The sequence below is a fragment of the Hypomesus nipponensis genome, chromosome 23, assembly GCF_054491055.1.
Source record: "Hypomesus nipponensis isolate SF chromosome 23, ASM5449105v1, whole genome shotgun sequence".
Classification (NCBI taxonomy): domain Eukaryota; kingdom Metazoa; phylum Chordata; class Actinopteri; order Osmeriformes; family Osmeridae; genus Hypomesus; species Hypomesus nipponensis.
Window position 1 is genome coordinate 9,844,857 of NC_140383.1, and position 23,629 is coordinate 9,868,485.

The 23,629-nt window shown below is 45.5% G+C and overlaps 2 protein-coding genes across 3 annotated transcripts; one reads left to right on the forward strand and one right to left on the reverse strand.

The window, feature by feature from the left end:
* Positions 1-5,760: 5,760 nt before the first annotated feature.
* chmp2ba (charged multivesicular body protein 2Ba) lies at positions 5,761-14,839 on the forward strand. Its single transcript, XM_084689351.1, has 6 exons — positions 5,761-5,941; positions 8,804-8,895; positions 10,968-11,162; positions 12,361-12,463; positions 12,955-13,061; positions 13,378-14,839. The coding sequence occupies exons 1-6, from the start codon at positions 5,908-5,910 to the stop codon at positions 13,489-13,491; spliced, it is 645 nt and encodes a 214-aa protein (XP_084545477.1). The 5' UTR covers positions 5,761-5,907; the 3' UTR covers positions 13,492-14,839.
* Positions 14,840-16,403: 1,564 nt separating this feature from the next.
* On the reverse strand, positions 16,404-18,829 carry pou1f1 (POU class 1 homeobox 1). Of its 2 annotated transcripts, XM_084689349.1 has the most exons (7): positions 18,694-18,829; positions 17,814-17,975; positions 17,567-17,665; positions 17,136-17,381; positions 16,867-17,031; positions 16,711-16,771; positions 16,404-16,611 (listed from the first exon to the last, which is right to left on the reverse strand). In XM_084689349.1, exons 1-7 carry the CDS (start codon positions 18,827-18,829, stop codon positions 16,404-16,406), a joined length of 1,077 nt encoding a protein of 358 aa, XP_084545475.1. The 2 variants fall into 2 exon arrangements, with proteins under 2 accessions (XP_084545475.1, XP_084545476.1); XM_084689350.1 differs by lacking the exon at positions 17,567-17,665 and having other exon boundaries at positions 17,814-17,879.
* Positions 18,830-23,629: the final 4,800 nt, after the last annotated feature.

Genomic DNA, 23,629 nt, shown 5'->3' on the forward strand with positions numbered 1-23,629 from the left:
TTAACTGGTCTCCCCATTATCATGTGTGTGTGGGCCGTTGGCTCTTTGTTATTTATCATCAATAGTGAAGTGTGTTGTGTCCTAGTTTTCTGAATCAGGGTCACAGAGTTTTGTCAGATGCATAAACACACACTGATAAATGGATATTTGAGAGCTTATGGCAGTCCCCTTGGCCTTTCATGCTCTGCTCAGTGCCAATGCTTATCTTCTCGTCTCTCAGTCTGTCTGTTCTCTCTTAGACTTGTCTTCTTTTCTACATATTGTCCCATCTCCATTTCTCTCCTGCCACTTTCCTTGCATGTACTGTATGTGTGCCAGATCCTGTTTGACAGGACTCTCTCTGAGAGGGACAATATGGCAGGTTATATAATTCATTTCCTTGGCCTGTCTGCTGTCTGTTGCTGTCAGATTTGATGAGCCATTAGGGAACCCGGCTTACTGCTCACATACAGGATGTTTCATTCACTTTGATAAAGCAGCGCACCACAGATGGAGCGTGAATTATTCAGTCGCACGCTGATGATGTGATTGCCTCGGCGCCATGGAACTGGGACAGTGTCGATGGCTCATTCTGATGATGCGTTGCCAGTCAGAGCAGAGGAAGTGGGGCAGTGGTACAAGTTGGGCTGCATGGATCGTGATGGAATGCAGATGCACACACATGGACATGTACTCTCTCTCTCTCTCTCTCTCTCTCTCTCTCTCTCTCTCTCTCTCTCTCTCTCTCTCTCTCTCTCTCGCACACGCACTAAAACCCTCAATGGTCCTGAGGGTCTCTCCCCAAACACATCTGTAGCATCTCTCTCTGTCTCCCTCTGCTCCTTCATGAGAGTCGGAGACCATCACTTGTGGTGTAAAAAAAACTGAAATGGGGTGAGGGGGGCAGTAATAAAAGCACAAAATGTTTTTCTTTCTGCAGCTGTTATCCTCAGCATACAGTCTGAGACACATCCAGTGGGTTAGTTATGAGTGAGATCTGAGAGGATTTCTGTGCCTGATGCAAGGACTCAGAACGGGCTTGTTCCAGATCTTTCAAAGTGGGGTGGGGGGTCACAAAGCAGAAACACAGAAATCAGCACAAAATAATAGAAAAACAGCATAGTGACGAAGTGTGTTGCTTTCAAAGCCGAGATCTACATCATTTAATTTCCTTCTGGAGCCTCCCAAAAGCCTTATTTACGTAACCCCTGCTACCCAGATGCTGTTCTCCCACATCCTAATGGAGCTGTAGGGGTGGGAAACATATGTTGGAGACATGATTTTAACGATAGCTCCTCATTAGAGGTTTACACCTTGAAAACCCTTCACTGAGTCATGGGTTTTTACGCGTGAACTTGGACAAGCACACCTGCACCCCCGTGATGGTGATGACGATGATGAGGATGAGAATGCAGTAATGAAGCACCAGCGCCATCTCATCACTGCAGACCTCTGGTGTGTCCTATAAGCAGGCAGGCCCAGGTGTGGAGCCAAGGGATGTTGGAGGCTGGAATCTATTCTGCTGCTCGTCAATCATTCCTATATTTAACAAACAAATGTGGCACACTTCAATTTATAACGATGTCTGTTTTGTGTCCTGTAACATAAGTTTTTTTTCTCTTTTTTCTCTGACCTTTTCCTCCTTAAAACAAAAAATCTTGAACCGTGATGACTGACATGTGACTAATGTTGCGGCTCAGTTGTTATAGACGTGTGTGTGTGTGTCTGTGTGTGTGGAGTGCATCCCAAAGCATGTTGACACAGTCAGAGTGATGTATCGGTCTATCTAAATGCCATTACTATAGAGCTTCAGCCACTGTCTCTTTCACCATCCGTTGCTCTGTCTCTCAGGGAGGGTGGAGGGAAGGAGGGAGGTGAAGAAGGAGGAGCGGGAGGAGAGGAGCATTAACCTCCAATTAAACATTCATTAGCAGGGGCCTGTCAGTGAAGCAGGTGAGTCGCACACTTACATAAGGAGACTATGTCTCCTACTACACCTCCATTAAGACACACACACACACACACACACACATCACAGACACACCACTTTATTCAGGTGTGTTACAAAAAACATTTTACAATGTTATCTGTGTGAAATGATAAGGAGAAAGCGCCTCAAGTTAACAAAATAGTTCAAACAGCTTCCCAGACATGAATATTACTGAATGAATAAAGGTTGAACAGAAAACTATGATGGCCCATTTAGGTATTCTAATACACATCGCACATGGTCATTTGAAGGTTAATTGTCGACATGGAAAGTAAATTCCATGTCATATGACAAAATCTGTCACTGATTTATTTGTTTTGCATATGGACAGTGTAAGAAGCCAGTATTATGTCTTTCAGCCAACCTTAGATAATCATAATTGTAATTGTTCCTGCTGTTTTAGCTATCAGTGTCACAGCGTCTGCATGTAAATGTGGGTTTTAATTGTATGGCTCACCCAGTCTGTGTATGTGTGTGTCTTGCGCAGAAGGGTCATCCATGTCTCCAGAGTGTTAATGAAGTGACCAGTGGATGACTCAGATCTCAGGGCTGGCTGGGCCGGCCTGTGAACGCGACATAATTACTTATTCCTGCTCTATTAAAAACCTCCAGTTTTGCATGAGAAACGATAACGGCAGGAGACGGAGAAGTGAGAGAGAGTTAATGAGATGACTGATTCTCAAAGAGCTGAAGTACGACTGGAGGAGAGACCCCACTTGACTGATTTGGCTTTTTTTTTAACAAGAAGGTCAAACGTGGTCCTTCCAAAAAGATGATTGTTTCCCATCAGACCTGAAAGACCCTAAGCTCTAAAGAGGGAGGCCGGGTACATGGCGCACTCTCAGTATCTCTGCCGTAATGCAATGTACAGTCGTGTTATCACCTGCACACCCCCTACGCCTGAGGAAAACAATAGACATGGAGCACAGATTAGAGTGCCATTGTTTCGAAGGCCTCCGTGAATTGCTGTTTGGGGCGAGGTTTTCCACCGTCTCGTAAAGAACAAAAGCACAGACAAACGAGTTCCCTTTCTGCTATGCCAGCCTGAATTCTTCAGAAACAAAGAAAGATTCATCCACAGTTACATGTGCGTGCCTGCCTGAGTGAGCATGTGCGCGGTGCGCTGTGGGGTCTGGTGCCAACACCACCCACCCCACCCGCTTCTTGTCCCTGACCGAAGGACTCGTCCTCTCTTGCCCTTCCTTCTTTTAATGACACTCATTCCCCATGCTGCTAATATTCCCCTGACTGGGTGGCTGGGCTGGCTGGAATGAATGATACAAGCCCTGGCCAGCCCTGGGGGTGGTAGAGGGGGACTGCCCTCTGGAGAGACAGAGAAGGAGAGACTGGGGTCTGAGACTACATATGTAGGACGGGCCCTGGCAGATTGGCCTCCTCAGGCTGAATGTACCTGTGGATAACAGCTTGTCAGTGACTATCATGCAGGGCATTGTGAACACACCACCCAGACATGGCCAGAGACACGAGGCTGGATTAGTCGTGGAATCCTTTTGATTCTGGCAGTTGTGCTGAGAGTGGATGTGGTTTTTGATATGCCTTCATGTACGCAAATGTCCCTGCAATGATGCATTTGAATGTGTAATGCGTGTATGTGTGTTTATGGTTTTGGGTGTGTGTGTGTCTGTGTGTGTGTGTACATGTGTCTTCACGCGTGTGCATGTGTGTGTGTTCACCCATGTGTTAACACCCTGCTTGGGGGGAGGTGGTTTTGCGGCTGGTGATGAGACAACTCAACAGGGGTAATAATCTCTCATTACCCAAACTCCCACTGGTGCTCCGGTGCTGGCGAGCGCAATAGAATCTTCCCACGGGCAGCGAGAGCGGAGTCACTCACTCGATATATTACCTCCCCTGCCTACATCCTTCCTGTCGCTTCTCTCCCTTTTTTCCATCTCTCTCGCTCTGCCCCTGTGCTGTTCTCTCCATCCCCCTTCCACCTCTCTGTCTCCTGTCTCACCTTCTCCATCTGTTCTCCCTCCCTCCCTCTCTCGCTCTCTTCTTCCCTGTCTGTCTCTCTCTCTCTCCAGCAGTTCCGCTGCAGCAGAGAGGGATCCATCCATCAGACGGGAGATGTGCTGTCTTAATCCCCTGCTGCCCATCACAGGACCAGGGCTGCCTCCGTCTAGCCCGCTTCCAATGACAACATAACTTAGCCTTGTTACATGTCACGCTCCACCCACACGCACACCGGCCACAAACCAAAGTTGATGGTGATGATCATTTGATGTCAAAACACATCTACTCATGTTTGAATAATCACACACATATAATAACATGCCCATCACAATCAATCAGCCGTGCCATTCTGTTGGAACTAAGTCTGAAATCGCGTGTGGCAGATAGAAATATGAACCACTCAAGACAATCCAGGAAGCTCCTTTATTCAGTGAGTAGATCTGATATGTAAAAGGAGAGACACGTGGTTATGAGAGGTTGCCTACTGTATGGGTCGCACTACTGTGAAAGTGGGAAAGGATACATCATCGAGAGAAAAACAGAGATTTTATTTATTTTAAAGACCCCCACACCCCTTCTCACTGATTGTACTGGGATCTAATTTCACACATGAACGTCTCAGTCTGTCTATTCAGTTAGCATGTTAGCACTAAATGCTTGCTAGCCTTAGGCAAACTTCCAACAGAGAGAAAGGAGATAGATAGATAATGGAGTGAGAGATAAAGACAGAGAGGGAGAGAGGGAGAGAGAGAGAGAGAGAGAGGATGAGACAAGCTAAATCTTTTTTTTTTTTTACGTCACATGGGGAATTTTCCAAATGATATGAACAAACTCTCCCCCAGATGGGAAGATTTTTAATATACAGTAGAATCCTTTGCATATCAGCCGGTATCATGTCTCATCGCGGGGCCGTGTAGTGTCCCTGTGTGCTTGGGGCTAGATTTATCACCAGTGGGGCTTCCTTCCTGATGAGGCTGTTTAGTAGCGCTCCCTCTGGCCGTCTTGCTGATTAGACCAAAACATCCTCCTAATAACCTTAACAAGAACATGGCCCCAGGACGCTACGCACGCCTCCTCCGAGACACGGAGAAGAGCTGAGGGCTAACTCTTCCTCCTCGGTCCTCAAAGTCACCCTGCAGTCTCCTTCCTCTAAACTTGGCTCTGTCCTTTCATTTCAAACAGTCTTCCCCTCCTCCCTCCCTCCTCTCTACCCATCCTTCTCCTTCACTCCCCCGTTATCCATTTAGCAACATTCGGGGGGCTTGGTTTTTCATGGAATTGAGTTGGTTACGGTTCAAGTGTCCTGCTACTTTCGGTTGCTCACAGCAGTAATATCTGGAGAAACAATGCTGACCCAGGAGGTTGAGGCCATTTAGAGGGGAGGAATGAGATGAAAACAAAATCCTTTATGATTATGCTCGAGGCATGGGGTTGTTTTTCCTCTCCATGGTTTACTTCTACAGAATACTTCACATTTCCTTACCCTCTTCGCCTCTTATTGACAGTACACAAGGGGCAAAAACAGCTCGGTTAAATTTAGTAACCCATATCTACTACATGACCCACGCTCTTCGAAATCTCTTCTTTTAAGCTCAGCAACTGTAATTGGAGAGAAGGGGTGCTAACATTATGAGTTATGCATTTGTGTTAATTATCTTTTTGAATTATAGCCTAACAGTAAATAAGCAATATGAGTTTACAGTCTATTGTACTAGAACACCCTTGAATGGGGGCGCCCTCTAGAGCCGGACATGGGGAGTGGAGGGAGAGACCCGCACGGTGACGTAGAGGGAAAAGTGAGTCAGGGCTGTCATGTGAAAAGGCGAAGAGTCAGTCACTTCGATAGCAGCAACCAGGAAGCCAAAGGTTATTATTAGGACTGAACGGCTCAAACAGCCAGTAAGTTATTATAGGTTTAATTTAGACGTTTTCAGTTAATAATTTGTTTTTGACCAAGCGCCATGGCATCCCTTTTCAAGAAGAAGACTGTTGACGGTAAGTTTGTTTCGACAAGCATTTCAAAGCTCAACTTTGCTGAATTCTCTCTTGTCAAGTCACTAACGTTCAATGATACAGCCTGTTATACCAGTTTGGTTCCTTTTTTGAATGTAGCACGTACAGTACACACGTGTTGGTATTCGTATTAGGCTACCTACGTTGTACAAGACTGCAAAGTATTGTCGGAGTTAAACAGAAAGGAGCTTAACTGAATTAAACAAGTTATATTTAACTTGACTGGACGGAAGTAAATAGGTAAATAGGTAAACTTATAGTAAACTTATAGTAGTATAGTATACTATAGTATAGTATAAGTAGTCAGTGATGGTATTTTCTTAGCCGACCAACAGCCGACTGTTGAGCAGTATGATTATTGGACGGCTGTTTGGTTTTGGTGTCCAAATAATGTTAAAATATTTTAGAACAGAAACAGCTGGTCATTTTTGTTTACATAATTCGCCTACACAATAATGCACAGAGGCACACATGGTTACTTTGTTACTCACCGTGTTGTGTGTAAAAGCCGTATCAGTCACCCTGTGAAGATAGAAGGACAACCGTTATACAAGAGTTAGTAGCAGGCATGTTGAAGATCCTGACTGTATGTTCATTGAGAATTAATAAAATTGATTGAAGTTTCACTTGATGCATTTTTATATTCTCAAAGCTCACACTACACTCATTGCTCTCACTGAAATGTGTGTGTGTGTGTGTGTGTGTGAGAGAGAGAATGTGTGTCATCACAGGTGCCATACTAATGAGGTGATCTAGAAATGCAGGTTAGTCAGAGCCTTAAAGATGAAGTTATCACTGAACCTTAAGGGCCATGTGATTAGATCCCCAATTAGATTTCAAATTACCTACATTCTTCTACACCCAAGCCTACTACCTAAGAGACCATTTAATCAGGCTTTAAAGTCAACCTTCCATTTGACCAATGCCAGCTATCAAAGCATTTTTTTAATTAAATCATAACAAAAGTAAAAACATTACTTAAATTCAAGTTCAACATGTGTGAAAGTAGCTTTGACTACCCATAAAAGTCTATGTTTGAATGATTTTGGTGACCAGAAGATGCATGACTACTGGCCCGACCACATTTATTCAGGCATAGATGTAGACCTGTTACTTACTGTACAGTTCTCGCTACTCACTAGACATCTCAAGCGTCCCTATGGTGGTCTCCTCTCTCGTTCACTCCTCCTACTCCTCTTTCTTGTTCTCTGTCGGGGGGTCGTGTGCCCGGCATAGCCCCGTGTCGGCATGGCGTGCCTTGGTGTCGTATCCTGTGGTTGGGCGTGTGCTGGTGGCGTACGAGGGGTGCGATCTGGGTTATTTGTAGGACTATCTCCCTCCCTCTCGTGCACGTTGTCGCTACGTCACCGTCTACGTATGTACGCTTGACTCCCACAGGTGGCCCTCTAATTCGGGCCTTTGAGTTTTAAGGATTTGGAAGGGCAGGGAATTTCTGAGCAATCGTAGGTTTTTAATGGTTTTGTTAACTTTTTGACTTTGATCTGACTAGTTTAGTTATGTATTTCATGTATTATTCTATTTTATTTTTATTTTATAATTTACATTAATGTTAGACATACTTTGTCTGTCCTTTTTCTAATATAGAAAGACAAAATGTATATCAGCCTTTTTGGTCCCTATTTCCTTCACTTTATTTAACATTTATAACTAGATTACACAATAAACGGTTTTACAGACACCTAAACGGTTTTACAGCTTAATTTTGGACTGTAAGTGAATGCCAGTTTCAGCACTCTGAGACACTTTTGTCCTCATTTGACAAAGACAAAAACTTTTCTGCAGTTGACAGCGAAGCTATGGGCCCACTGGACTGTGGAGGGAATCTGAGTAAAGAGCCTTAGAGAACGGCTTAGGAAATGGATGGTGGGATGTAGCTTACAACTTGTGCCAGGCTGTGTGTGTGTGTGCTAGGCTGTGTGTGTGGTTCTGTGTGTGTGTGTTTGTCTTTTCGGAGGGTTTCGGCTCAGTCACGGGCGGATGACGGTGAAGGGGAGCATGTCATCGGTGGCACATCCTGGGACACCCTCGCTGCAGGCACTGTGTATGTGGGTGGCGTCTTGTATTTGGTCCACCCCACTCATAAATCATGCCTGGGTGCCTGACCAAGGGGCATACCATGTTTACTCACCCCCCCCCCCCCCCCTTTTATGCATGTGTATTCAGGTTTTTCATATATTGCAAATGTATTATTGAGGTACAATATTGATTCAAATTTCTAGTTGCTCTTGTGGTCTTGGTCATGGGTCATACTCTTGTATACATACTGCTTCTCTCGGCACACAAAAATCCAGCAGAACAGACTAACTGTTCTCTTTGCAGATTGCTGTGATTTTTTGGTATTTGAATCAGGGATGTGTGCTTGTGTCTGTAATTCTCACACACACACACACACACACACACACACACACACACACACACACAGGGTAGTCATGGATAGTGATGGAGCAGGGAGGCTTAGGATTCCTGTTTCAGCCCTGTGAATAAGGCATGCATGCAGCCTTTGTCCCAGCCTGGTGTTGCCGTCCTTGGCTCCCATGCCTTCAGAGGACTCTGGCTTGGCAGGCTGTCGAGTGCCGTCAGACTGGGGCTTAGGTTTTATGATTCTGGAGGACGCTGGTGATTATAAACACTCATTTCTCACTCAGAAAAGATGTTGGCTGATAATTGACTAATCGATCACTTATGCAGTCCTCCACGCTCACTCACTCTCTCCTTCTCTCTCCTTCACTCTCAGATGTTATCAAGGACGCTCGCTCACTCCCTCTCTCTCCTCTCTCAGACGTTATCAAGGACGCTCGCTCACTCTCTCTCCTTCTCTCTCAGATGTTATCAAGGAGCAGACGAAGGAACTGCGCGGCACTCAGAGACAAATCACCAGAGACAGAACCGCTCTGGAGAGACAGGAGAAGCAAATGGTAAGACGCACACACTGAAGTTAAACCGACAACCTCTTAGTAACACACCGAGTAGTGAGAGGGTTGCCTACTAGAATATCTAGAATATGTTAGGTAAAAAACAGTAGAGAGTTAAAGCTTCAGCCTTTTTGGTCAATATGTTTTTGGGGTTTTTCTGCCTTGTTCTTATGCATGAAATGTCTGTGTATTCACGTTGGAATATTCTTAATAAGGATCCAAATACATGACTACTACCTATCATTTAGATTACTCCTGATTGCATCAAAAGTGTGTTATTGACCTCAGGCCGTCTGCCTACCGCTCTTACTATCTCCCACACCTCCTCCCTTCCCCTGCCCGTGATCATACAAGCGATTGGCTAATGGCTGTAATTGAAAACTCAGGATTGGGGCAGGTACAATAGCTGCAGGGGAGAACTTACACTCTGTGTGAACAACAGAAAACATTTCCCCTCTATTTCCCCCTTTTAGAGACAAATTAAAAGAAGAGGCGTGGGTCTCTATGTTGTTTTAAGTAAACATCAGACAGGGCATAATGACCTCCCCGGGGAGTTCTGTCTCATTCCTCATTAATATTTCTACTAATTAATCTCGTTTTTTTGCTTTGTTGCTGGTCTAGATCAAATTATAATTCGGTGAGAAATGGAGATGACCCACATTATATCAGATCAGAGAAAGCGCGAATGCCGGGGGTTGTAGCATGTGCGTCCCAAAAACAATGCAGTATTTTATTTGGTGGAAATCGGATCCGTATGTTAATCGCTTCCATGTATCCAGGCAACTCATTAGTGTGTACTGGGAAAGTCATACACTTGGAACATGCTCAGGCCTGTTTCTCCTCAACATCAGTCAGTGTTATAGATAGATATAGGACATCACCACAGCGGATGCAGCATCATCCATATCACTATGTCTTCATTGTTCAGTAGAGATGTCAAAAGCTGAGGGTTTGACATATGGCTGTTTGTCTGTAAGGCTTCTGAGGCTGATGGAATGACTCCGTCTGCCAGCAACGGATGACTCGATTCCTGCGACGGCGCTACTATTTATCCTTCAGCCCGGTGTATCTCTGCCTCTTCTTATCGAACTTCATCTGCCTCTGCCTCAGGGTCGGCCTCCTTTTGTAACCCCGGCCTCTTGTTGACAGGGCTGTAGATTAGCAGTAATAAGCTCTCTTCAGCACCAGTCCATCCATTGATCTGACACTGTCTGCTACCTTTGATTTTAGCTGCTGATACACGTTATACAGCATCATTGTCTATAAGGTGCGTCGTCTATAATCTCAGCTTCCTCGACTTTGTCTTTGTCCTACGATCATTCACGTCCATCGTCACTGTTCTGCTGAGCCAGGCAGAACTGGCTAGTGCTAAACTGATGCACCTGAGTTTGTGTGCGTGTAAAATGTGCCTGTTCAGCTCTTAAGTGTAGCCGGGATTTAACCACCAGTCAGCAGGACCACTTAGTGCTGAGAACAGACAGGGACAATGAGCTTCACAATGAGCTCTCTCCTAATGGCCGCTTAACCTGTTATCAGCCATCTCTCTCACAAGCACACACACACATGCACACCCCGAACAGCTGTATTCCTGTAATATAGATCATTAATAAATGATTCTGTTGACAATGGCCTGCTCCTTCAAACAAATAGTCCTACGTAATGTGAGGGAGGACAACCTAGGCCTGGCTAGCTTTCAACAACCTGGAGCCACAGTGGGATCCCTAGGGATGCTCAAACACACACACACACACACACACACACACACACACAATACAAGCTATGTGTGCGAGAAGCCCCTCTGGGCAAGTCTCTATTTTCGCTTGTTTACTAATATAAAGGAGGGGTTGCTTGCTTGTAGGTATCTATACCTAAGACTGACTATTTACAATCTGCTAATGCAAAAACAGTCCCAGGGGAAGCTTCCGGAGTTTGTTTGTGTACAATGGCTCTGTGTATTAATGTGCATGCTTTTTTTTTTTTCTTCCCGTGCACTTAACTATATGAAAATGGCCATTCACGTGGGGGTTTGCCTGTATATGGCATCACTGCTTTTCCCTAATCACCCCATCTCACAGGAGATGGAGATAAAGAAGATGGCCAAGAGTGGGAACCGGGAGGCCTGTAAGATCCTGGCCAAGCAGCTGGTTCAGCTGAGGAAGCAGAAGAACAGGACCTATGCTGTCAGTTCAAAGGTCACCTCCATGTCCACGCAGACAAAGGTCATGAATTCCCAGATGAAGATGGCAGGAGCTATGTCCACCACTGCCAAGGTACGGTACAGTACGCCTACAAACACCAACTCCCGCAAAGGGACAGACTTCAAGTATGGTTTCATAACTAACCAGCTGTAAAGCTTGTTAGTTTCATATCCAACCGAAAATTGTGCGGTGCTTTGGAAGTTTTTTTGTTGTTGTTGAAAATGAGGCCAAAACAGACCCAGTAACCTAGTTTCAAAGATCCTTCAAAACACGGCAGTTCAAAGGAATCCCCTGCATGTTTAATTAGTTTGGAGTCCATTGGCTTTTTAAGTGTGAAGGCTTTGTCTGCGCCATGCCCCCCTCAGCAACTTCTGTTAGTGAGTAAGTCATTTATCTCATATTTACCTGTTTGGGATTTTTAGCAGACATGACACACTTCAGATATTTTACTTTGTACATTTCAACAATTACTGTCCCAGTCATGAGAGAGTATAGCTTTATGCATTGCCCCATTTAAGCAGTTTTGTGCTCTGTGTGTGAACTAGTTAGATCTGCTAAATATGTATCAATATTTCAGTGTTTGTTATGAATGTATTAATGGGGAATCTGTTTGACACTGTGGAACCGGATTTGAATCCATGGTTTATTAAACATTGACACTTATCTAACGGGGAGGTCAGCAGTAATTAGGCCTGCATCTAATGGTCTGTGATGAGTGAAAGGAAATAGTTTTGTCCCATGCATTTGTTTGCGTGCATGCCCACCCAGTGTCTGTGCGTGTTTGTGTTCATGACTGTAGGCAGCCCCCATGTCCTCTCTATTGCAGTTCTAGGATGAAGCCCATTGTGTTCTTCCTAGCCTTGCTATGAGCCCCCAAATAATGGGAACCAGTTCTTGAAACCTGTTTTTGGAAGTATATGCTAATAGCAGCTAATTAGATGTTGTGTACGTCCTGGTTGTTTTAGACTCGACAGTGAAAGTAGGTCAGGCTTGTTTCAACATTGCTAAGTATGAACCGTCAAGGTAGAAGGTAGTGTGTGTGTGTGTGTGTGTGTGTGTGTGTGTGTGTGTGTGTGTGTGTGTGTGTGTGTGTGTGTGTGTGTGGGGTGTCTGTTCTATAGTACAGCCTGCAAGTTACTGTTCAAGATACATAAGTGTATATTTTTAAAACCTTCTAAAGTGCAGTTGTAGAACCCTGCTGTAATAAAGTCTGTCAGGTCATCAGGTGAATCAGGCCATTCCAGGTCTCACTGCTGCTCTGGGTGTTTAGACGATGCAGGCGGTGAATAAGAAGATGGATCCTCAGAAGACCCTCCAGACCATGCAGAACTTCCAGAAGGAAAACATGAAGATGGGCATGACAGAGGAAATGAGTAAGACCTGACAGGATTCTTTTTTTTTAAAGATGCACTATGGTATTTTTCAAAAAGATGTTCAAACATTCAAATACAACAGTGACTTCAGTGTTTGCCTGAAAGGTGTTTGACCTCTCAGATAAGCCCTGTTGAGATAATCAATTTTCTCTCTCTCTCTCTCTCTCTCTCTCTCTCTCTCTCTCTCTCTCTCTCTCTCTCTCTCTCTCTCTCTCTCTCTCTCTCTCTCTCTCTCTCTCTCTCTCTCTCTCTCTCTCTCTCTCTCTCTCTCTCTCTCTCTCTCTCTCTCTCTCTCTCTCTCTCTCTCTCTCTCTCTCTCTCTCTCTCTCTCTCTCTCTCTCTCTCTCTCTCTCTCTCTCTCTCTCTCTCTCTCTCTCTCTCTCTCTCTCTCACACTCACTCTCTCTCTTCCCCTCTCTCTCTCTCTCTTCCCTCTCTCTCTCTCTCTTCCCCTCTCTCTCTCTCTCTCTTCCCCTCTCTCTCTCTCCCCAGTCAACGACACCCTAGATGACATCTTCGATGAATCGGGCGATGAAGAGGAATCCCAGGACATTGTCAGCCAGGTCCTGGATGAGATTGGCATTGAGATCTCAGGAAAGGTACATCCGTCAGCATTGCAGGATTCAGCCTGCCTCCCTTATCAGGTTCTGCCACAGAGTGTGGGAGAGACGGAGAGCGCACACGCTCCTCCAGCTCCATCTGGTGGAGGTCTGCTTCCCCCTAGAGGTCAACGTGCGCTAATACAACTCCCCACCTCGATCGGAAAAACATTTGGAGTTTACTGCCACTGTCTGGCTTGTGTTCACGCCTAGGGATAACGAGTGTAACATAAAAGCCTCTGTGTGTTTAGTTAATGTCCTCTTGGTTGTCGAGTGCAGTGCGGTGTGTTAATGGGTTTATTCTGGTGTGTTCCAGATGGTGAGAGCCCCAGCAGCGGGGAAAAGCCTTCCCAGCACCGCCTCCCCAAAACGAGCCACCATCTCAGACGACGAGATCGAGAGGCAGCTCCGGGCGTTGGGTGTAGACTAACACACCCAACCACACACACACACACACACACACACACCTACACCCACACCCACACAGACACACACCTACAGTACACACACACACACCCTTGGCCATCCGTCTGTGCGGCACACTCATAGGCGCCTCAGAGTGGGGGGCATGAAACGGCTGATTTGATAAATGAAGGAATGCCATGGTGTGATGACCTGAAGCTGTAGAAGAGACAGAAGACTGGAATGGGTGCTCAGCCCTCAACAGATAGAACTGGGAGCGGACATCTGTGTTTTACCCTCACACACCCTCAAGGCCACGGTGTGTGGGCGATGGTCTAAAATACTGGCGGTCTAGATGGACACGTGTTTTGGTGCACATACTCTGGTTCACTCCTGGTTAAACTGAGAGATATATGACATGACGTGTATCTCTATGGGCTACGTGATCACTATGTTTACATTATCTGCCTGGAGTCTCTGCTAGAGCCCTGTGTGAACCCACCATATCTAAGTGAACGATCTGTTGTGCGAAAGGGGGAGGAGACAATGTAATCATGTTTGTTCTCTATGCTCGGACATCTGTAGGTACATTACCATAGGTCCCGCTGGGGCCAGATTGTCTAACTGTGATGTTAACCCAAGGACGAGGGTAAGGGCTGGAGTTTCTCACAACTTGTGTGCATGAGGATCTTTTTTCAAAAAGGCAACCGAACTGCGTAGTATATGATATACCACACGTGGGGGTCAGATGAATATATGCAGTTTATGTATGTGTGAAACAGTGATTAAACACTAATTAAACTAACGACCATAGGCTTGAAAATGACAGTTACCTTTTATAACTTGCTTTTTTTCTTCTACTGAGGTTTTGAACAAAGGTCAGAATAATTGGATTTGTCTTCATGATTAGTTTTTGTGATGTTGACTAAACATGCGACTGCTTGTCTGAGTCTGTACTGCTGTTACTCTTTTGACTGCTGTGCAGTTAGTCTGATTTCTTTACTGCTGTACAAGCATACACACACACACACACACTTACACCATGCTTCTGAGACACTATGCATATCACTGTCCCAGATTCCGTTTCTCTGCCGATAAGAATGAGTCCCTTTTTTTCCTGCCTGTGCTTTTATGGATGTTTTTTTTTTTTATGTAAAAAGGTTCATATTGATTAGACTTTGGTGATCTGCACACAGTATCTTTTAATGTATGCCCTTTTGACTTGATTACGGTGCAGTTCTCCTCACTGGAAGTTTGAATTACTTTGATCTTCAAAAACATGTATGTATAGTGCTGTATGTACTTACTATGTCATTGTACAGTAGCTGTTTGGGATTGATGGCTTTTATAATGAATAAAACTCTTCCTGTATGATATATGCCTGTCTGGCCATGTTTCTGTGATATTTGTAACTTAGGTATACTGTAAATACGTCATATTTTGACACCCACACACACACACGCGTCTACTGGTTGTATTTACTGACGCACTAAGCCTCCGTAGTCATGTTATCTACAGCGGCAGCACTATACAGTATTGCTCATGTCACCAGTTGCTGTCTGCAAATAACTATTTTCTCTTCCTGGAAGCCCAATTGTCTTTCTCTCTCTGCCTCTCCCTCTCCATGGCTCCCTCTTTAAGGGCCTCCTCTTTCACTCCACAGCACTGCTGGGCTCATCTAGATCAGGGACCATGAATCTCTAGTGGGTCTCTGGTTATCCATTTTCTTTCCAGCTAAGCCCATAGAGATGGAGAAGGCGAGCCCACATCCCAGGGCCTCCAACCACCTGACCTCAGCCCCCGCCCCCCCCCCCCCATATCCTGCCTCTCGCAGTATCTACCTCCCCTGTGGCATCCTGGAAGTTCTCCCCTCAAAGGTACCACACCAGCTGCACCCACCGTGTCCCAACACCTTCATGCTCTGCTGTGCTTCTTACAAAAAGGAGCAGATGTGTGTGTATTTGAGACCATAAACCCCCTATATTACCCCACAGACACACTGTGCTTGAATAGAACACTGATATACTGTCATGGTCGTCCCCGATAGGGGTCTGTGGAGATGGGAAGCCTTCCTCTGATGCCTTTATGATGCCCATGTGACATTCCTGATCCGTGCATAAAGCTAAGATGATGTGCTGTTCCTATGTATTTATTCATAGAAACACATAAAGCCATCTGTTAACATGACAGTTTGAACCATTCCACCACAAGAGAGCAGGGATTACCGGTACATGGATTTGGATTTCTTAAATCTGTCTCTACACAGAGATCTCTCTTTGTGGTTTTATTTGTTATCCTTGACAAGTGAAAATATGACATCTACAAATAACCACGTTATTTTCGTAGGTCAGTCGTCAATTTGTTCCACAGTTCCATTAATCGTACCTCAGATGAAAATGTGATGTGTTGTAATGTCGCTATTTTCTTGTGAATATTGAATCATACATTCTAATATATGGCGAGGGGCCTATTTGTGGGTCAGTATAATGCAGATCTGTATTTGAACAAGAAAGACGAAAGTCATATCCAGCACACAAATCAGGTCATCCCAAGTCTCAGACTCCTCCAAAATACACCACAACAGGCATTTATAACAAAATATGCATACCGTACAGGGATTGTGAACATTTCATAGTAGGTTTTAAAATACAACAACATTGTATATTAAGTCTCATAAAAAGATTGTCATAATACATTAAATAAATAGCAGAGAGCCCTTGCGATAAATGTAAATCTGTATTACAAGATGTAGAACACTTTAAAAACATTGTTGTCAGTTCTGGTTCATTTAGTGTTAGACAAGCACCAAAAGGTATTGGCATGAAGTGAATTTTCCTAGCCTAGCTTGTGTCTGATCATGTCACATGTAGACAGATACAGTATACTGTACAGCAGTACTTCATCATTCCTGGAAGAGCCACCTGTCTGGATGGCATATGTTTACCTGCAGGTGGCGCTCTCTTTGGTCAGGTAGGAGCTGTGGTGTAGACTGGTCTTCACACGCTTCTCCCGTTGCCGACGATTACAGAACCACACTCGCACCACCTCCTTCTCCAGGTGAAGCCCCTCGGCAATGCGAACGATCTCCTGGGAGGAAGGTTTGCTCTTCTCCCCAAAACTCCTTTCCAATGCCTCCTTCGCCCCCAGACTAGAGAAGAAAAGAGGAGAGACATGCTAAGAAAACGAGGGCAACAAACTGCATTTTGTGGTTCTTGTTCTCTTTTGTCGTTGTTGAAAAAAAGCTCACCTGATGGTGGTTCTTCTTTTTCTCTTGCGTTCGTTCATGCCCATTTTCTCATTAAAGAGGGCTGTTAGAAAAACAGTGTCACATGAACAAATCTCCACCCACCGTCCCTGGTTAAATCAAGTCCGAGTTTGATAACGGACATTTTCGACAACTCACCCCCTGCCTGCTCCGCCTCGTCCAGCCACTTAGCCAGAATAGCCTTCAGCTTGCAGGCATTCTTGAAGCTCAGCTGCAGGTTCTCAAAGCGACAGATTGTCGTCTGACTGAACTCTGAGCCGTGCACGGCAGCCAGAGCCTCACCTACGTTAGTTTGGGTGTACCCTGTGAACGACACGCACACATTCAGACACTCATCAAGACAAGGCATGTGTGAGCAGCGTGCGGCACCCCATTGCTCCATTCGTAAACCTGAACCGGCGACTCACCTAATTTGATTCTGCGCAGCTTGAAGTCATTGGCGAATCTCTCCAGTTCTCGTATCTGGGGAGAGTCCATATCGGGGGGCTCCTCGGGGGGCCTGTTCTTCCGACGGGGGTCTGGCTTCATCTCCCCCATGGACAGTTCTTCAGAGAGCAGGGAGGGGGGAAGCGAGGAGAAATTGTGGCTCAGGGCACACGAGCCCCCACCCAGGCTATGGTCTGGAAACTTGTACAGGCAGGGAGTCAGGGAACCTGGAGATGGTGGGGCAGAGAGTACCATGTGATACCTGTTACAGACAGCAGAGGGAGGCAGGCCAGTGTTGTTGTAAAAAAAAAGGATCGTGAACCATCATGAGATCATACATCCAACATGCTGTGAACATGACGTGATTTTTAGGGATTCCTTAGTGTGTGTGTGAGTGTGTGTCTGTGTGCACCTTGCAGTGTGTTTGCGCCGTTGACCATGTTGGGGTGTGGGACGCTGCAGGTCTGCAGGATACGAGTTTGGGAAATACTGGCAGACAGCATCTCCTGAGCTGCACAAGGAAACATGTTCCTCATCGTTAGTCCTCCTGATCTTCATCATCATTATCATCATCATTATCGTCAGCATCATTGACCTAGTTAGGAATCCACGGCATCATCACACTAATCGTCATCATCATCATCATCCTCCTCACTCACCTGCCATCATGCCGTAGGTGGTCTGCTGGTTGCCATAGTGACAGGGGGTCATGGGGTAGTGCAGGCCTGGGGGGGCGCTGCTAAGGGCGTTTCCGAGGGCGGAGGTGGCGAGATGCATGTGAGAGCGCTTTGAGGACTGGACCAGAGACAGACCAGAAGGCCCTGGGTGAACAGACACACTCTCATAAAACTGCCACTGCCATGGACCACAAGAATGCATCTTATATTCAACAGGCCTTTTCATTCCCCCGTCACAGTAACCAGTTTTATTACTGTGTGCCGTGTGCCAGTTTGTTTAGCGAATTCAGTGTAAAACTAAATCGCCGAAAATAGAGACATTATCGGTAACAGCAGATGCTGGGGCTCTGTAGAAGCTAGCACGCGTTAAATCCACACACATGCTGAACACAACCGCCACTTCAGCAATCAAACATGTGACACCAACAGCACACCCACTTCAGCAATCTACCAAACTATTAAAACAGCTTGACAAAAATTGGCAGATTAATTAGCATAATTCTCATTTACCTGAACGAAAGACAGTCATTCTCCATGCCTGAGACCCTTTAGCCCACATTTTATTGAATTAAAAATCTGTCACTGGCACTAATTGTGTCTGGATGGGTGACACATGACCCATCAAATGGCTCCTACGGTCACATCAAAACTTAACAGCGAGGCACCACTCGCGTCAGGATATCAGTCAAAATAACAAGCGTGCCTATTCGTTAACGTGCAAGCAAGGACGTGTCGAAAGCACCCAGGGTGTCTCAGAAATGGGGTTCAGTGGAACATCAGTTTCCCAAAGGTGCAGGGGAGCTCAGGGCTTGATGATGGGGGAGAAGAGGACTACAGGTCAGGGTTAGGGGTCAGAGGTTACCTGTGGAGACCATGTTGTGGGTGTGGGACGCGGCCGGCGTGCAGTCACCGGCGGAGGCGTGATGCATGAGCAGTGGCAGGCCGGAGTCTCCCACCAGCGTGGTGAAGGCGTCCGTACTGAACGCCTGGCACGACATCCTTCTCAGCCGGCACCTGGTACACCCTCTGGATTGCTGTGGGAACTCTTACCGGGGCAGGTACACTTCCCCTCTGTCACTGTTTCGAGGTGAACCCACCCAGGGTCTTCTCTGCTGGACCAAGCTTGGATGACTCTCATCTAAAACGGAGCACAGCTGTTTTCCTTCCGCGTCACCTGCCTCTCCGAAAGCGCTCTTCCAGTCCAGTCTCTCTCAGGTGCTCCAGGCCGTTCTCTCTTCCCCTGGAGCGGTCTCTCCCAATGGTCTCTTGCTCTTGGACTGATCTTTCCCAGGTTGACGAGTGTCTCTGCTGCTCCCTGGCCTGTCCCTCTGAAAAGCCCACCTGTGCAACACCCCTCCTGTTTAGTGCAGGTATTTATACTCCGCCCCTCTCTCCAACCCCCCTCCTCTCTGGCTTGTACCCCCCCCCCCCCCGCCCCTCTTCCAACTCATCCATGTTAATTCCCCTCCACCCAAACTCCGCTTGGGAGCTGTGGTCAAATCAAAGCTGCTCTCCTCTGTCCCCTTACCTCTAAATGGGTGACGCCAGGATTAAAGGTACAGGAAAAGAGAGAAACCTGACCCCCCCCTCACTTTCATCGCTGTCTCTCCCTCTTTCTATTGCTCTCATCTCTTTCTCCCCTGTCTCCCTCGCTGCTCACCTGAAACAGGACATGTGTGGCATGACAAAAGCTAAGACGTCGGCCACGTACACCCCGACGTAAAAGAATCGTGTTATTCCATCTGTTATTATGCTATTGTGTGAAAACATACACAAGCACACGCTATTTGTTAAGAAATACTACAAAACAGGTTTGAATACTTTTGAACAGACAGGTTTCCAACATGTACATGTTCCATAAGGCACCAAGTCAAGCACCAGCAGTGTTGACAGAAAAATGTATTTTGAAATGTTTCCAGGTGTGAAGGTTTGCTCCTTCTCTCTGCCCTGAATGACCTGTCGTGTCTCTGGCTGAAGGTGGAGTATTTCCCTGTTGTTATCGCTGAGCCATCTGGCCTGCCAGAATAACACACGGATCTGTGGAGGAAGAGGCTGCTGTTGCAGCAGTTGTGAGTCAGTGGCCTGCTAGCATTATGCTGCCGTTGAGCCAGTATTGTGAAAAGGCTCTATTGGCTCTATATAGACAACATAACTCTTCATTGGAAATAAGGGATCATCTGGAGCAGGCGGCCGGCATGTGCCACTGTGATTGTTTCAGTGTTTGTTTGTGACTCTGCTTGACCTCTGATGAGGCTGGCTTAAATAAGAAACTAGGTAGGTGGGCAGCAGGTGGCAAAACCTGAGAGGTGCCGTCGGCATGACCCGGCTTGAAAAAAACAAATGAAACAGCTCTGTATCATCAGAACACATATAGACAAAAAGGATGTAGCAACCTTCCCTTCCCTCCTATTTCTCCTTTCCCTTTATAAACTCCGATATTCAAATCTGTTAAAACAGTATCTTAGTAAAACTGGGTTACATTTGGAATCTTGAACATGTTGACGGTCAGATGTTGCCTTTCAATGGTGACCTACATGTATTTACAACAGCACATCGACCTAGATAAACATTCTCCTCAGAGAGAAGGTCATGTCTCACGGCATTTCTATCCTGAGACAGAGATAAAAGAGAAAAAAGAGAAAAAAGTTTTTAAAAGTTGTTTATTCAGACATTCTACAAGTTCAAACCACACTAACACTCAACACGGTGTGGCGGTCCACAGCACAATGTTGAAGTGTGTGGAAGATAGATGTTGTCGGTTTTCTCTGTACTACCCTCAGCAAGGTGTTTATCTCATTCCAATTTGCGTGCGTGAATATCCGTTGTTGTGTCTGGCGCTTGTGCATTTGCGTGTGTGCGTGCGCACGAGTGCGTGTGTGTACTCCCTCGGCTGTTAGATATTTCCCTTCTCTGGTTTTGCAAGCCCTTTAAACCCGGCGTAGATGCGGTGAATAGTCTTGGTAATAACCATTGTGCTGCCTAATGTCAGAACGGGAGGGGCTCCTGCCTCAGAGTACGAGCGGTAAGAAGAGAGGAGGATGCTGGAGCGCTGGTCAACTCCGGCTTCTGTGCACACGACCCTTTCCCATGGTGGAAGGACAAAGCCAGGCTGATCTGACCGAGAGAGGGGCTGTGTTTGGGTAAAGCCCTGCCACGGGAGCCAGATAAACATACACAAAGACCCTCAACTTAATTAGTGAGGGGACCATGAGCCACAGGACTCTCTCCAAAACACCTGCCCCTAGCCTCGGACGCTAGCTCACCAGGCAGACACACACACACACACCCATACACATATACACACATACACACAAACACGACTGATCAAGTAGAGCAGTGGGAACAGGACACACTTGTGCCTTCTCACAGGTATCACATCCAAAACACACTGCGCATGTACAGTATACAATGGGAAACAGGTGAGCCGTGTGTGTGTGTGTGTGTGTGTGTGTGTGCGTGTGCGTGTGCGTGTGTGGGTGTGTGTGTATGTGTGTGAGAGAGAGAGAGCTTGGTTGCAAGTATGTGGTTTTATGTGGAAGATTGGTTCACATTTTCAAGACTTTTAAACACGATTCACTGCACAGCATCGTGCTATCAAACCACTGTTCAAGTGTTCTTGTCATCCAGTTACGTAACTCGTGGATCTGGAAGTGTGTCCTTAGAACAGCTTGTATTTGAAACAAGCACATTTTTTAAGCGAGTATGTCTTGACCATTTGGAACAAAACAAGTGTAAATGCATACCAAACACAGCCCTAGTTAGAGTTCCCAACAATGGCTCCAACGTCACCTGAACCTGCAATCACACTGAAACAGACAGTCGGATTATGTCGTCTCCATTATTCAGAGCTGAAGCATTGGCCTGGCTCGGTCTGGTCATGAATAACCTCCAGCAGTAGCCTGGTAGACTGATGAATATCAACAGAACCTTAGCTTCCAGCCCTAAACCATCTGTTTACAACACGGCCTGACGCATGGCTAGCGGCATAAACTCATTCAATGTTAGCAATGAGGGTAATTTCATCAACATATTCAACAATGGCCCTCTCCTTCCAAAGGTTAGTTTGGATGCCCAGAGAAGCACTGTGCTCGCCCAGCACCAAGAGATTCTATTGCTTTCTATTGAGGTAAATGTCAAAGCCATGGGGTTACACCAGCAAAAATCCGATAGCCTCTTTGTTTGGTTGATTCATTTTGGTGGTCTCTACAGCAGTCAGGATGACATTTACTTGTGTCACATCTGGTTTGGCAGAGTCTCTTTCTCTTATTGTCCAGCATAGGTGAGCAGTGTGGTGAACTTGGAAAGAGCTTTATTACAGAACCTGACCATTGGACTGCTGACCACAGAGCCTCATTCTACATGACTCACTGCAAGGCTCCCCCTATAGATGTCTGTAGTCTTTGCAACAAAGGCTGAATGTAAATATGACATGTTCTGCTCACCCTAAACACAGTGTCCAAGGAACTCTATTCTACATCTCACTGAGTCTGCAGACAAGAGAAATCCTGCATATCTGTGGACAATGGTTAACAGAACAAGAGCACTAGTTGAATGTCCATCATGTGACCTGGTCAATTATCCTTTCAAGTTAAACTCCCATCTGGTGAATGACACATGATGGCAGCTATAAAAGGATGACACACACCTCATCCCTACTTGAGCATCCAGACACAAGAATCTCAACTACTGTGTGCAAGATAACCACAGTAGTAGCACTCAAATGTAGAAAACGATCAAAATAAGACCTACCACTGCAGAGACGTAAATCCTTTCCTGGTAGCTTTTCTTGTGTGACCATGGTATAAAACCATCCATCACTCGGCGAGAATCGAACGTTTGAGCAGGCTCTACATACTCTCAGGCTGTCCCCTCAGAAACATACATACATACATTATTTCACTCGCTAAATATATTTATTTCACTCTGTGCCGAATGTTTAAATAATTGTATTTCCCAATCCATATACAACTGGTGAAGAGCTAGTGAGTCCATCCTCTCTTTCCATAGTAATCACAGACAGGATGTATCTGTGTATACCAATGGGATCCATTCAACTGATATATATATAAATATATATAGATAGATAGATATCTTATTTTTTTTTATTATTTGAAACAAAATTACATTATTTTTTTTTACATATTGAGGATGAAGGAAAAAAGGAATGTAACAAGGAGAGTTTTTGATTCGATTAATGTTGTGCTGGTATGGTGGTTCTTCCAATATATTTCACTTCATTCAGTCTTGTCATCTGTGTCAAAACAGTTTCCACATCAGCAGCGAAAAGTGTGCTGTTACTAGGCAACAGGCACAACAGGAGCAGCTGTATATTTACCCTTGTGACCTCAGCCTTTATAAGTTGCACTTATTTCATAATATACAGTAAGTAGAGTTACACCCAACAGACCCTGAGAAAACACAATGAAAAATGATTCATGGGGCATAATGTTTGGGATACACTAATACTGATACAAGTAGCTCGATCGTATCTCTGACAGAATGCTAAGTAAGCAGGTACATTCAGTGGACGTCTTCTGTAAAAAACCGAGGGCAACATTTTTGGGTAAAGGTTTTAAAAAAAAGGTTACCTTTGAGACTTAGACACAAGCTTTGTGGCAGGGGTGATTCTAAAATCTGTCCACTAGGAGGCTATAAAGGCAGGTTCCATTACGGTTCATGACACGGCTGTAAAATCTCAGAAAACATCATATCATCAGAGATTATCCAGCTCTTCACATTGTCTGTTCCAATAATGTTTTACCGCAGCAAACTTTTAATTAACTCTGGCACGTGACAAG

Excerpts from the sequence above, each read along its gene's own strand:
- chmp2ba (XM_084689351.1), top strand. The coding sequence starts at position 5,908 with ATGGCATCCCTTTTCAAGAAGAAGACTGTTGACG. Across the intron at positions 11,163-12,360 it reads CTATGTCCACCACTGCCAAG|ACGATGCAGGCGGTGAATAA; the intron begins GTACGGTACAGT and ends CTGGGTGTTTAG. Across the intron at positions 12,464-12,954 it reads GGGCATGACAGAGGAAATGA|TCAACGACACCCTAGATGAC; the intron begins GTAAGACCTGAC and ends CTCTCTCCCCAG.
- pou1f1 (XM_084689349.1), bottom strand. The coding sequence starts at position 18,829 with ATGTCGTGCCAGGCGTTCAGTACGGACGCCTTCACCACGCTGGTGGGA. Across the intron at positions 16,772-16,866 it reads CGAGGCGGAGCAGGCAGGGG|CCCTCTTTAATGAGAAAATG; the intron begins GTGAGTTGTCGA and ends TTTTTCTAACAG. Across the intron at positions 16,612-16,710 it reads AAAAGAAGAACCACCATCAG|TCTGGGGGCGAAGGAGGCAT; the intron begins GTGAGCTTTTTT and ends TTTCTTCTCTAG.